Source organism: Coregonus lavaretus (genome assembly GCF_964263955.1).
Source record: "Coregonus lavaretus genome assembly, chromosome: 12".
Taxonomy (NCBI): domain Eukaryota; kingdom Metazoa; phylum Chordata; class Actinopteri; order Salmoniformes; family Salmonidae; genus Coregonus; species Coregonus lavaretus.
Window position 1 is genome coordinate 54604951 of NC_139999.1, and position 13378 is coordinate 54618328.

Below are 13378 nucleotides of genomic sequence, written 5' to 3' on the forward strand. Positions count from 1 at the left end.
GGTCTGGGGAACGGGCGGGCCAGTCCATAGCATCAATGCCTTCCTCTTGCAGGAACTGCTGACACACTCCAGCCACATGAGGTCTAGCATTGTCTTGCAATAGGAGGAACCCAGGGCCAACCGCACCAGCATATGGTCTCACAAGGGGTCTGAGGATCTCATCTCGGTACCTAATGGCAGTCAGGCTACCTCTGGCGAGCACATGGAGGGCTGTGCGGCCCCCCAAAGAAATGCCACCCCACACCATAACTGATCCACCGCCAAACCGGTCATGCTGGAGGATGTTGCAGGCAGCAGAACGTTCTCCACGGCGTCTCCAGACTCTGTCACGTCTGTTACATGTGCTCAGTGTGAACCTGCTTTCAACTGTGAAGAGCACAGGGCGCCAGTGGCGAATTTGCCAATCTTGGTGTTCTCTGGCAAATGCCAAACGTCCTGCACGGTGTTGGGCTGTAAGCACAACCCCCACCTGTGGACGTCGGGCCCTCATACCACCCTCATGGAGTCTGTTTCTGACCGTTTGAGCAGACACATGCACATTTGTGGCCTGCTGGAGGTCATTTTGCAGGGCTCTGGCAGTGCTTCTCCTGCTCCTCCTTGCACAAAGGCGGTCCTTCTGCTGGGTTGTTGCCCTCCTACGGCCTCCTCCACGTCTCCTGATGTACTGGCCTGTCTCCTGGTAGCGCCTCCATGCTCTGGACACTACGCTGACAGACACAGCAAACCTTCTTGCCACAGCTCGCATTGATGTGCCATCCTGGATGAGCTGCACTACCTGAGCCACTTGTGTGGGTTGTAGACTCCGTCTCATGCTACCACTAGAGTGAAAGCACCGCCAGCATTCAAAAGTGACCAAAACATCAGCCAGGAAGCATAGGAACTGAGAAGTGGTCTGTGGTCACCACCTGCAGAACCATTTCTTTATTGGGGGTGTCTTGCTAATTGTCTATAATTTCCACCTGTTGTCTATTCCATTTGCACAACAGCATGTGACATTTATTGTCAATCAGTGTTGCTTCCTAAGTGGACAGTTTGATTTCACAGAAGTGTGATTGACTTGGAGTTACATTGTGTTGTTTAAGTGTTCCCTTTATTTTTTTGAGCAGTGTATATAAAAAATGCTGACAAATATACTGAATAAACCAGACATAGACAAATCAATAGCTTTATTACGTGAAGGTTGATTCACGTCTTTGATAGAAAAAAAGGACATGGTCTAAGTTCATGGTCTATGCCATGAAGTACAATGTCATGTCCAACAAACTAAAACTAAACCAAAAATAGCTATAGTCATAAAAATATTTATTTAGCATAGAAATGACTTCACAATAACAAAGTGATCATCAAGCACACATGTTTTTAATCATAGTCAGCTAATCCAAAAAGACGACAAAATTAAATACATTTTGTAGTAAGAAATAAAATCACAGCAAATGACAAACATAAAAGCACCTGATATTGTAGAAACATATTACAATATAAAATTGAGAATACAGTCTTGTAGATGACCGTTCTATTACCAAGGGGCCATAGCCTGCCATATAGCCCCTTTTAACGTTACATTACTGTAAGGATAAAAAAAAGGGCACATTTCTTTATCAAAGAGCACTGTTCAGTAGTTGTATACAATGACACTGCATCCAAAGCCACACAGGCAGAAGAGACATTGGCACTCTTGTCCAGTCGCTCGTGATTTGATATGACATGAATTCTTTCTGTTCTGTGGTTTTCTAGGCTTGCGTCCCAAATGGCACCCTATTCCCTATGTCGTGCACTACTTTTGACCACGGCCCTACAGTATATGGCTCTAATCAAAGCTAGTGCACTATACGGGGAATAAGGTGCCATTTGGGACGCACACTAGGATTTGATTTCTTCCCCGCACGCAAACTATAATTTTATTCCTTCCCCGAACTCTGGACCTCCATGGCCTTCTGCATCTTCTCAATCATCCATCCGGGAACCGTAAAAGGCTTTAATTCAATTGGGGTCATTTTCAGGTCGGGGCAATCTCTGGAAAAAACATCAAATAAACAACACACAACAGAATCATAATCTCATCCTGACACCAGTGTAACACCCATTGAGCTTGATTTAGCCTGTTTGAGCTGTAGGCTATGGCCAACTCATCTGTGGCCACCAGGTTAAGTGTGCCTGGTTTAAGAAGTGAATATCCATCGAAGATACTCAGTTCAATGACAGATTAATTGACACTTACTGGATAAGATGTGGGCCGACAAAATGTTTTCCTTACTTGTAATCGTCACTCAGAGAAAGGTCCTGGACGTCCTCTTCGATAAGGAGATAGGCCTATAAAATCATTAAATGTTCAGATTAGCTTGCATTTGTTCATACATTACAATATGTAGAAATCGCTCCGCCATTACCTGGTTGCTAAATTCTATCACGTTCGCTTAATTTCAGCTTCTGTGACAAAATAAGTAAAAGTGTAGAGAATCATACAATCTTAAACCACTGTGAAATATATTTTCAATAAGCAAAGATATTGTATTTTAAGCTGTTTGAAGCTAGTGCTTACGAAGCAGAAAGCAGCTTAAAGTAACTGTCCAGTGAAAATCTAACTTTTAAATGTTCATATTCTGTTAACGCATACCCAAATAATGTGGCCAATGCATAAATTGGAGAAGAAAAAAAAACTTCAAAAACCCCACCTCAAAGTTGTCTCACACAGACCGTTTAGAAAATGCTTACCATGTCATACTCCTGAGGAGGATGAGCTGGCCAATCAGCGGTCTAGAGGAGGATGAGCTGGCCAACTCACATTAATATTTATTATGACCAGTATACGCCCACAGCATTCTGTTGTTGGGGTATGCACACACCATTCCAACACAGAAAAGCAGCTTTTAACATACTAAATTACTATAAACCCAGCAGCGTTGCAGTTCTTGACACACTCAAACCGGTGCACCTGGCACCTACTACCATATCCTGTTCAAAAGGCACTTCAATCTTTGTCTTGCCCAGGGGTTCCCAAACTTTTATGGCCCACGACCCCATTTTGATGCGAAAATTCTTGCGGCCCCAACCATGTGAATAAAATTATGTAATTAACAGCCAATGTTTACTTTATTTGGGGCTGTGGCAGTCAATTGAAAAACATTAACAGTATTTCTGATTATCTTCTCAACTCACCATCACATACTTTTAAATGTGGGGCTATGACAGTCAATGAGCTGGCGAAAGGTACCATGAGTTTTTATGGTGCTTTCAAAACAACTGGGAACTTTGAAAAATACGGGGTAAAATCATGAGCTCTGAGCTCTAGAAAGAGGCCCGAGTTCCCGAGTTGGAATTCCGAGTTGGATGACCATTCAAAACTATTTTTCCTAGTCGAAGCTTGTTTTTATCAGAGTTCCCAGTTGTCTTGAACGCACTGAAGTAGGAGATTTCAGAGCCCAGTTGTTTTGAATGCGGCATTAATGCTCAGAGGGAGACGGCAGGGTATTCCCTTTGAGTCAGGGCCCAAAACTCCTCCGTAGTGACCCGTGAATGCGTTGTCTGCAGTATTCGGTCACATGACAGCTCGATCAGCTGTTCGATTTCACTTAATGGCATGTCAACTGAGCCAGAATCACAGTCCAATGGATTGGGAAGTAGGTCCCAAAATGCTCTTCCAAGCATTGGAGGTGAGCAGTCATCACTCGAGTGGGACACTTACTGATGCTGTTTTCTGTTAGGAAGGTGGCATAGTTCGCTTTTAAAAATACTTCTTTCCTCTGAATCCACTGAGTCGGTCACTCATCTGTAGAATGTTTTTGTATTTCCCCTGCATGCTTGCGTTCAGTTCTTTCAGTTTCCCAAATACCTGTATGTCTGTTACATAGGCAAGGAGACATTTTCTTTTCATTATACAGAAAGTCAACCAAGTTATTTTTTTTTACATCCATTGTGAATGACAACAGTTCCTCTCTCAATGTGAAAACTCTTTCCAACACTCCCCTTCGATAACCACCAAGCCTTGGTGTGAAACAGATCATTGTCATGCTCTGATCCCATATCTCCACGTAGTTTTGTGAACAGGCGTGTGCGCAGTGGATGTGGTTTGATGTAGTTTACAATCAAAGTTACCTGTTGCAGTATATCGCAGAGTTATGCGCTCAGCTCTTTTGCCATCAGTTGCTCTCGGTGTATCATACAATGCGTCCATATGGCAGAGGGAGACACATTCATAACTAGAGTGCAGAGGCCTGCCTGCCGTCCCGCCATAGAAGGAGCCCCATCTGTGCAAAAGTCCACCAATCGATCCCACAGAATCGGTTTTTCGTCAATATAGCCACGCAGCACACTGAACATCCCCTGTGCCGTTTCATGCTCGGGAATCGTGAGACAGAACAATATGTCCTTGTGAAAAGCATCCCCCAACATGTATAGCGAACAAAAGTCAATGCATGGGCATCTCTGCCCTCACAGCTAACGTGAGGGCCGAGCTTAAGCTGGGGAGTTTGAGTCGTTCAGTCAGTTTCCTCTTGATTGCTAGCAATAGCATAAATTATTTGATTAACAGTGTTATCTGACAAAGGTATTAATGTGAGTTTATGTGCCTCTGCCTCCCTACACATTACTTTCACCATATCAATTGCGGCCGGTAATATCAAAGTCTCTGCAATAGTGTGTGGTTTCATAGCGTAGCGGGCTTAGCCATTCACCGTAGGAATGATTCAAGTGCAATGGTCTAAGGGCACTCTCTGGTTGAATTTTATCTTTTAGAGTTGAATCATTTTCATGGGGTCACGACCTCTAGTTTGGGAACCGCTGGTCTTGCCCATTCACCCTCTGAATGGCACACATACACAATCCATGTCTCAATTGTCTCAAGGCTTAAAAATCCTTCTTTAACCTGTCTCCTCTCCTTCATCTATACTGATTGTAGTGGATTTAACAAGTGACATCAATAAGGGATCATAGCTTTCACCTGGATTGACCTGGTCAGTCTGCCATAGAAAGAGCAGGTGTTCCTAATGCTTTGTACACTCAGTGTATAACTCACATTTGTATGCGAATTTGGAAGGGTCGTCCACAAAGACCTGTTTGTCCTTTAGCCAACTTTGCATGACAACAAACATGACAGAGGAGTTTGGCTAAAGCACAAAGAGATCTGCAACCAGGTTAGAGTTGGGTACAGAGCTCTTACCATCTTTCCACCTGTGGCTCTCATATGCTGTCTCTCTGCCAACCAGTGTTTGTCCTGAGCATCAGCCGCATACTGAAAACACACACAGACACACAGTATTATTACATCATGTAAGCTTTGTAATGGTTTATGGTAGGGGATACTGGGAGATGGTTGTCTCACTCACAGGTTGGTTAGCATAATAGAGCAGTGATGCAACCTTCAATGCACATGGCCATTACTTTCCAAATTTCTTTGACTTTTAGATTTGATTGATTACTGTTTATAATTTATTGTATCTGCTACCGCAATTCCGTTTTTAGCTCCCAATGTACATATGAAACAAGAGGTCATCTACCTGGTCCATTCATGTCAGCGTCACAAAACCTTGAGGCCAGGGGAATTTTTATAGGAGGTTCTAATAGGTGGACATTTTTTGTATTAATAGGATAGGCATAAAGGACTTAGAGAGAGGTTGAGACCATAGCAATAGAATGTTGAGGCATGATTAGAATGTTGATTACTTTCTATGATGACATAGATCATAGAAATTCTGCTCGTCGTTCCAATTCATCCCAAAGGTGTTCGATAGGGTTGAGGTTTGGGCTCTGTGCAGGCCAGTCAAGTTCTTCCACACCGATTTCGACAAACCATTTCTGTATGGACCTCGCTTTGTGCACCGGGGCATTGTCATACTTAAACAGGAAAGGGCCTTCCACAAACGGTTGCCAAAAAGCACAGAATTGTCTAGAATGTCATTGTATGCTGTTAAGATTTCCCTTCACTGGAACTAAGGGGCCTAGCCTGACCATTAAAAACCGCCCCAGACCATTATTCCTCCTCCACCAAACTTTAAAGTTGGCACTATGCATTCGGGCAGGTAGCGTTCTCCTGGCATCTGCAAAACCCAGATTTGTCCGTCGGACTGCCAGATGGTGAAGCGTGATTCATCACTCCAGAGAACGCGTTTCCACTGCTCCAGAGTCCAATAGCGGCAAGCTTTATACCACTCCAGCCGACACTTGGCATTGCGCATGGTGATCTTAGGCTTGTGTGCGGCTGCTCGGCCATGGAAACCCATCTCATGAAGCACCCGACTAACAGTTATTTTGCTGACGTTGCTTCCAGAGGCAGTATGGAACTCGGTAGTGACTGTTGCAACCGAGGACAGACGATTTTTACCCGCTACGTGCTTCAGCGGTCCCGTTCTGTGAGGCCTACCACTTCGCGGCTGAGCCGTTGTTGCTTCTAGACGTTTCCAACTCTAGCAGGGAAGAAATTTGACGAACTGACTTGTTGGAAAGGTGGCATCCTATGACGGTGTCACGTTGAAAGTCACTGAGCTCTTCAGTAAGGCCAGTCTACTGCCAATGTTTGTCTATGGAGATTGCATGGCCGTGTGCTCGATTTTATACACCTGTCCGCAATGGGTGTGGCTGAAAAAGCAGAATCCACTCATTTGAAAGGGTGTCCACATACTTTTGTATATATACTGTATTTAGAACCTTTCACCTGGCAGTTCAAATCAAATCATCAAAATAAATATTTTTTGTCACATGCTTCATAAACAGGTGTAGACTAACAGTGAAATGCTTACTTACAGGTCCCTTTCCAAAGTTAAAACACATTCACGAAAATAGTCATGGCCTCTAAACCTTCCAGCTTTCTACTGGACCATATTCCAACCAAACTATTAAGAGCTACTTCCTGTGCTTGGCCGCCCCTGTGTTGAATATAATAAACGGTGTCTTATCCTCCGGATGTGTACCAAACTCACTAAAAGTGGCAGTAATAAAGCCTCTCCTGAAAAAGCCAATCCTTGGTCCGGATCTTTTTTTGGGTATAAAATCGGCCTATATCGAATCTCCCATTCCTCTCAAATGTTTAAGTAAAAGCTGTGGCTCAGCAACTCACTGCCTTCTTGAAGACAAATAATGTATACAAAACGCTCCAGTCTGATTTTAGACCCCATCATAGTACTGAGATCGCACCAGTGACGGTAGTAAATTACATTTTAATGGCGTCAGACCAAGGCTCTGCGTCAGTCCTTGTGCTTCTAGACCTTAGTGCTGCTTTTGACACCATCGATCACCACATTCTTTTGGAGAGATTGGACACCCTAAAATCGGTCTACACGGACAAGTTCTTGCCTCATTTAGATATTGATAAAATAAAAATAGTGACATGAGGAATAAATATAGTGAAAAACAATAACAAGTAAAAATAATATGGCTATATACAGGGAATACCAGTACCGAGTCGATGTGCAGGGGTACGAGGTAATTGAGGTAGCTATGTAGTGTGTACATATAGGTAGGAGTAGGGTGACTACGCAACAGGATAGATAATAGACTGAGCATGTTATGCGTGTGTGGGTGTATGTAGTGTGTTGGGATGTCAGTGTACATGTGTGTGAGTGTTTGTGTAGAGACCAGTGTGTGTGTGCATAGAGTCAGTGCATAGAGTCAGTGCATAGAGTCAGTGCATAGAGAGTAAGTTCAACAACAACAGAAACATCACTTGAATCTTGCGCCAAAGACTTGTCTATTACTAAACGGTATTAGAATACATGTAACTGAAGTAAACAACTGTTGCCATATCCAAGGACAGCAGATATTATTCGTAAAAATAAGGAAGAACTGTCTTCTTACTTTCCTGATAACTCTCCGTAAGTATTCACTACAAAAAAAAATATCTAAGCTAAATAGTTTTTACTCAACCTCTTAACATTTGTGACAAAATATATCGATTTTGATTCTAGACAGAGACAACAAATTTTGCATAAAATTTGAGAAATAAACCGGCATGTTCTCTGAATGTATTACTAATTAAACCGTCTGGAAAATAAATATTTTAGTTGATGCTTCTTTACTTCTCTCTGTTTCATTGCTCTTATTTTGTTATTCAAAACACATTTGGGATAATGCAGTAGGATCAGATCTGTATGTTTGATATACAACCAAATGTAAATCACGAGAGAGAGAGAGAGAGAGAGAAGGAGAGAGACCGCGAGAGAGATTTACCTTGAAGAGTTCAGCATGTTTGATGTAAATCCTTCCTCTGGTGCCACCCATTCCTAAAGCCCTACAGATAAGCAGGGATTTTGGGATTCATTAGAAACATACCATAAAAACAATGCAGACAAATATACAGTTGGACATTGTAACACTCCATGTAACTCATTTCCATTATCTTTCTATTTTTTGTGTGAGTCAATTGAACATTGTTAATTCTCCACTTAATTTCCACTTACTTATTTGCTCTGGACCCAAGAACAAATGTGCTTTCTTCATTCAGTCTGGAAGGGTCCCACTGTAGAATATAAATTGATTGTATAGAGAAAAGGAATCATACTCAAATCAATGGGACATAATATTAACAAACTACCTACTTTTAATCTTGATTTCATCCAAAAAGGAAATATTTTGAAATATTAGAATGCATGAGAGAAATTAGTTTTAGTTCCATGGTAATCGATCGATGACTATCACAGAACTATGAAATATAGGCTAATTAATAAATGCATTAACAAACTCTCACCTTTGGTCCCTCACGCTTTACAGACTCCAATGTCTTGGGCCTGGGCCTACAGAACAGGGGAATATGCTGGATGAACATGCATATGAATCATGGCATTTTACAGCATACATGTTTGAATATTCAACTTAAGCTTGATTTACATTGCTGAGATGCGGGACGACTAACTACCATCACTTATATGTGAATTGGAGTTTGAGCATTCATGCATCAGTGCTTTTACTTGTATTTTGCGTAGGTTTTGACAAAGAAAACAACTGTTCACTGGCAGAAAGGTGAAACCATGTCTTGTCGAACAGGAGCACACACTCACGCATTGCTATATGTAACAGGTTTGTCGTAAGAACCGACAGGAGCGGTTGGGCGCCCTTTCCGCTGGAAGAAAACACATTACCATATTGTCAGTTACTCTGGGTTTTGGGTACGTTTATTATTTTGATGAAGTCTAAAAGTTTATTCTACAAGAAGGGCAGACTAGGTTACCTTTTTTGGAATAGGGCTGGCCCTTTGACTGGACTCATCCTCCAGTTTCACCCGCTGTAAGAAAATAGATATTGTCGCTGAGATGGAAGTGACAGCGATAGCGTTCTCTACTTCCCCTCCAAGAACTCTATTTATGATTTAGAGGCAATAAGACTAATGCAATGAGGAAATCAATCATTCATACTTCCAGCCAGCATCCTCACTTTCAAATAACAACATAACTTGTTGGAAGCGTGAATCAGTGTATCATGTTCACATTAAAACAACTTCACTTATGTGACAACTTCATTTATATGAGACTTGGGCTCTATCTAGATAAGTATTTCTGCAATCCCTTGCATCCTATCTCCTCACCTCCTTCTCAACCATAATGGAGGAGAAGTTAAGGCCCTCTCCTCAAATGCACTTTGCGAGGAATCGAGGAAAGATGGATTGAGAAAGAGACATCGTTCTCTTCACTCATTTAAAACCTTCCTTTACCTTGACTGGAGGCTCAGGCCCTGTTCTTGCGACTGCCGCTTTCTCCCCGTCTGAGAAGAGATGTTTGGCCTGACAGGGGACAGGAAATGAACATTACACATAGACGTCTCTGCGTGTTAACCACACAATCTACACAGAGATACTTCTTTAAAATACATTTAGCTGCTTTCTTACATTTTCCAGACAGTTTCTGCAGGCTTCTCGGATCAGCTGGTCGGTCTGAACGTCGTCCCCGACGTTCTCCTTGACGTTGCTGGCTGCTTTCTCGAAGAACTGCGGTAAAGAAAGTCATACTATGAAGACCGCTCTCCACAGAAGAAAGGAGTCACATTTCAGAGGCAAGTAAATGCCAAAGTATTTGAGCATATCAATGGCAAAGTAGTGACTTTGTTAGTTTACATTTCAGATTTGTTAAGGGTGTAAACCATTCCGCGCTCTCGTTAAATCATATGAAAAGGTACTATTAAAGATGGCTAATAAAAAGCATGAGCTGGTGCACACAAAACAAACATGTTCAATATGGAAGCTGTGTTGAGTAAGGATTCAACATTTGATCAAATCCCCTCGAGAGAATTACGATAGTTGAAGTTATGAGTAAACAAATGCAAGTCATGAGAGTACGCACTGCGAGGAGATATTCACTTAGCAATGGGATAATTGCCATTTCCAATGAATGGAAGTTGGAAGAGAATATATCCAGCAGACTCACCTTCATGTATTTTCTGAACACTCCCATAATGTCCTCATTGAAGCTGGGCTGTAGAACCGTTCGGAGGAGGTCCATGGATATAACAGGATCTGTGTAGCTAGATAGACAAAGAAAGTGAATAGATTAGCTATATCACAACGTTTGGAAAATATGTCTGTGAAGTCATTCTCACAAAACAAATCATCACAGTTTTTGCTCTGTACTAAAAATGCAATATCTTAAACTTGACTGCTGACATGCACAATATTTGGTATTGTATTACTATTAAAAGTGGACTAATTAACAAAATACTAAAAATGTGTTTGAGTGAACTATCCCTTTAACAGTCAGTCAATTTACCTCATGGTCATCTGTGAGCGTCTGCCCCTGCGATGGACCTGTCTGTGTTTTATCATGATGTTCCATGGATTCTGGAAGAAGAGGCAAAGGATGCACAGAGTCAGCCATAAAACACAAAAACAGACATTTTAATTGAGTGAAGCGTCAAAGCGGACAACCCCGCCCGGGTTCAGTTAGGTCATTATAATTCAAAACACTGCATTCTAATCTCAAATAAATCACACACGCCTCGCACACTCGCCTTTGGTGAGTTTAGGCCATCACCAGAGTGAGTCACTGCATGAAGCAGAGTCATCATCACATTCTCATCACATGAATAAGGCTATGTTGATTCACACATTCCAGTACATTAAGGGACATCTTAAATACTAGGTAGATATCGCCCCAGTATCTGTGCGTTAGAGATGTCAACGATGAGTATGACGTGTCTAATCTCTAACACCCGGGAAGCTCCGATTCAAACTCCCATTAGACAGCTCTGCCAGCGTTGTCAAAATAAGTTTGTTACTCACAAAATATGGAGTTTAGCTGAGCAACTATCTTTCATTTACTCTCGTTACGGTCTACATAAAGATGTACAAGCAACCGAAAGAACGCCTCTTCGGCACCTCCAATTAGAGCCCTGCACGGGCATGAATTTTAAGCCTGAGCATTACCTATGCCCACGACATTCAGGCCCTACCCTACCCTGGCATGATTGCTTATGCCAAATTTAAGGCCCTGCCTGAAATCAGAAATAACTTCCTCTGTTAGTAAATCCATTAGCTGCTCCTCTGTCTATCACTCACTCCCTGCACGCAGCCAGCTCGCTCTGCTCATGGCAGCTCTGAGTCTGAGTATCCATAGCAACAGCTCCACTTGGGCTGTCTGCTCAATGAAGAGACACGAGACCGCAGTTAGCCGTTAGCTACGTTGTCTCTCTAAACTTCCTGTCTTATATTTGATGAGGTTGAAGCACTTCTGACACCATGTTATGATCTTAGTCAGATATGACTGTCCTGAGCCGCAGAGAATGCGTAAATGGCTCAGCTTCAAAATGTTAGCGATCAATTTAGTGATACCCAAGCCCTGCCCGTACCTTTGTTATTGATAAAAAACAAGCCCTATCCGACCCTAACCCGATGTACAATGTAACGTATGATGTCGGTCCAGTAGGGCTCAGGTCTGTTAGCAGACCTGTTAGCTGTTGTAGATGTCCGATCTGTGCGTAGCAGTAATGAGTGATTTACATTGGAAGTGCAGAATAGGCATTTTTTGGGATGCTTGTAAATTTTTGTTTAGACCTTTTTTGGAAGTACATACCGGCCGTAATGGGAGTAAATGGAGATAGTTGCTCAGTGAAACTCCATATTTGGTGAGTAACTAACCTATATTGACATTACAACGCTTGCAAAGCTGTCTAAAGGGAGTTTGAATAGGAGCTTCCTGGGCATTGGAGACACATTTTACATTTTAGTCATTTAGCAGACGCTCTAATCCAGAGCGATTTATAGTTAGTGAGTGCATACATTATTATGTTTTATTTAATTTTTTTCATACTGGCCCCCCGTGGGAATTGAACCCACAATCCTGGCTAACTACCAACTGAGCTACATCCCTGCCGGCCATTCCCTCCCCTACCTTGGACGACGCAGGGCCAATTATGCGCCACCCCATGGGTCTCCCGGTCGCGGCCGGCTACGACAGAGCCTGGATTCGAACCAGGATCTCTAGTGGCACAGCTAGCACTGCGATGCAGTGCCTTAGACCACTGCACCACTCGGGAGGCTGATCTTCAACATCTCTAACGCACAGATCCTGGGGCAGGTAGATATTTAAGCAATAAGGCCCGAGGGGGTGTGGTATATGGACAATATACCACAGCTAAGCATTATCGGGACATACGACAGGGGTCTGGAGAACGGAACACTCATCATCGGTGCTCTGAAAACTACGAGAGTCCCGACGTACTGATCCTAGCTCAAGTTCTTAGGATTTCACCCCGCTTATGAAAATTCGTCTGGGACGAAAGAAACGTGTAGTGTATACCCTGCCTATAAACTGTAGAAATTACAATCGCATGACATCATCACCTCGCTTCCACGGAAGAGTTGAGGAATGAGCTCGAGCTGTCAATCTGCGATAGCTAGCCAGATAGAAGCACATTTAAGAAGACTCAGTTGTGCACTTTATCGTAACATGACTGTCTAGCAATCACAATTCGTAAGAAAGTATTATTTGTAATGCATGCTTAGCTTAGTGCTCACCATAGTTTGTATGGGCGGCTGTTCAACAGCATCTTGTTGAAGCCAATCCCTCCGTCCCTCACTTCGATGAGCACCCATTTAGCAAGTATTAATTTGAAGACAACAGTCTGGGGTGTGATGATTGAATAGATCCTCGCGGTAGCTTGCTAGTTGAAGACAGCGACCAGGAAAACTTTTCTCTGTCCGTCTCGACGCTGTTGCAGAAGTGGACAATTCTCAAATTGCGCTTTGATCTGAAATATGTTTGTCCTAAATAAGACTGGATGCTTTTCTAAATTCGTTACTTACTTGAGTAACTTTTTACAAAACATTCCAGCATCAAAAGCAAGTCTCCTCTTCTAACCGCACAATGTTTGTTTGACTTAGAGGATGTGGTTTCTAGAAACCAAAACGAACATATTACTGCCATCTATTGTACGGGAGGTACCAAAATCTATTCAGCGCACGCGT

At 42.6% G+C, this 13378-nt stretch overlaps 1 protein-coding gene across 2 annotated transcripts; it reads right to left on the reverse strand.

The window, feature by feature from the left end:
- Positions 1 to 1151: 1151 nt before the first annotated feature.
- On the reverse strand, positions 1152 to 13378 carry LOC311137968 (deoxynucleotidyltransferase terminal-interacting protein 1-like). 2 transcript variants are annotated; one of them, XM_084172613.1, is made up of 14 exons: positions 12929 to 13378; positions 10683 to 10753; positions 10344 to 10440; positions 9809 to 9907; positions 9635 to 9703; positions 9155 to 9208; positions 8985 to 9046; positions 8675 to 8720; positions 8388 to 8446; positions 8158 to 8218; positions 5156 to 5227; positions 2255 to 2310; positions 1886 to 2013; positions 1152 to 1755 (listed from the first exon to the last, which is right to left on the reverse strand). In XM_084172613.1, exons 1-13 carry the CDS (start codon positions 13004 to 13006, stop codon positions 1899 to 1901), a joined length of 939 nt encoding a protein of 312 aa, XP_084028739.1. In that variant the 5' UTR covers positions 13007 to 13378; the 3' UTR covers positions 1152 to 1755; positions 1886 to 1898. The 2 variants fall into 2 exon arrangements, with proteins under 2 accessions (XP_084028739.1, XP_084028738.1); XM_084172612.1 differs by having other exon boundaries at positions 1152 to 2013.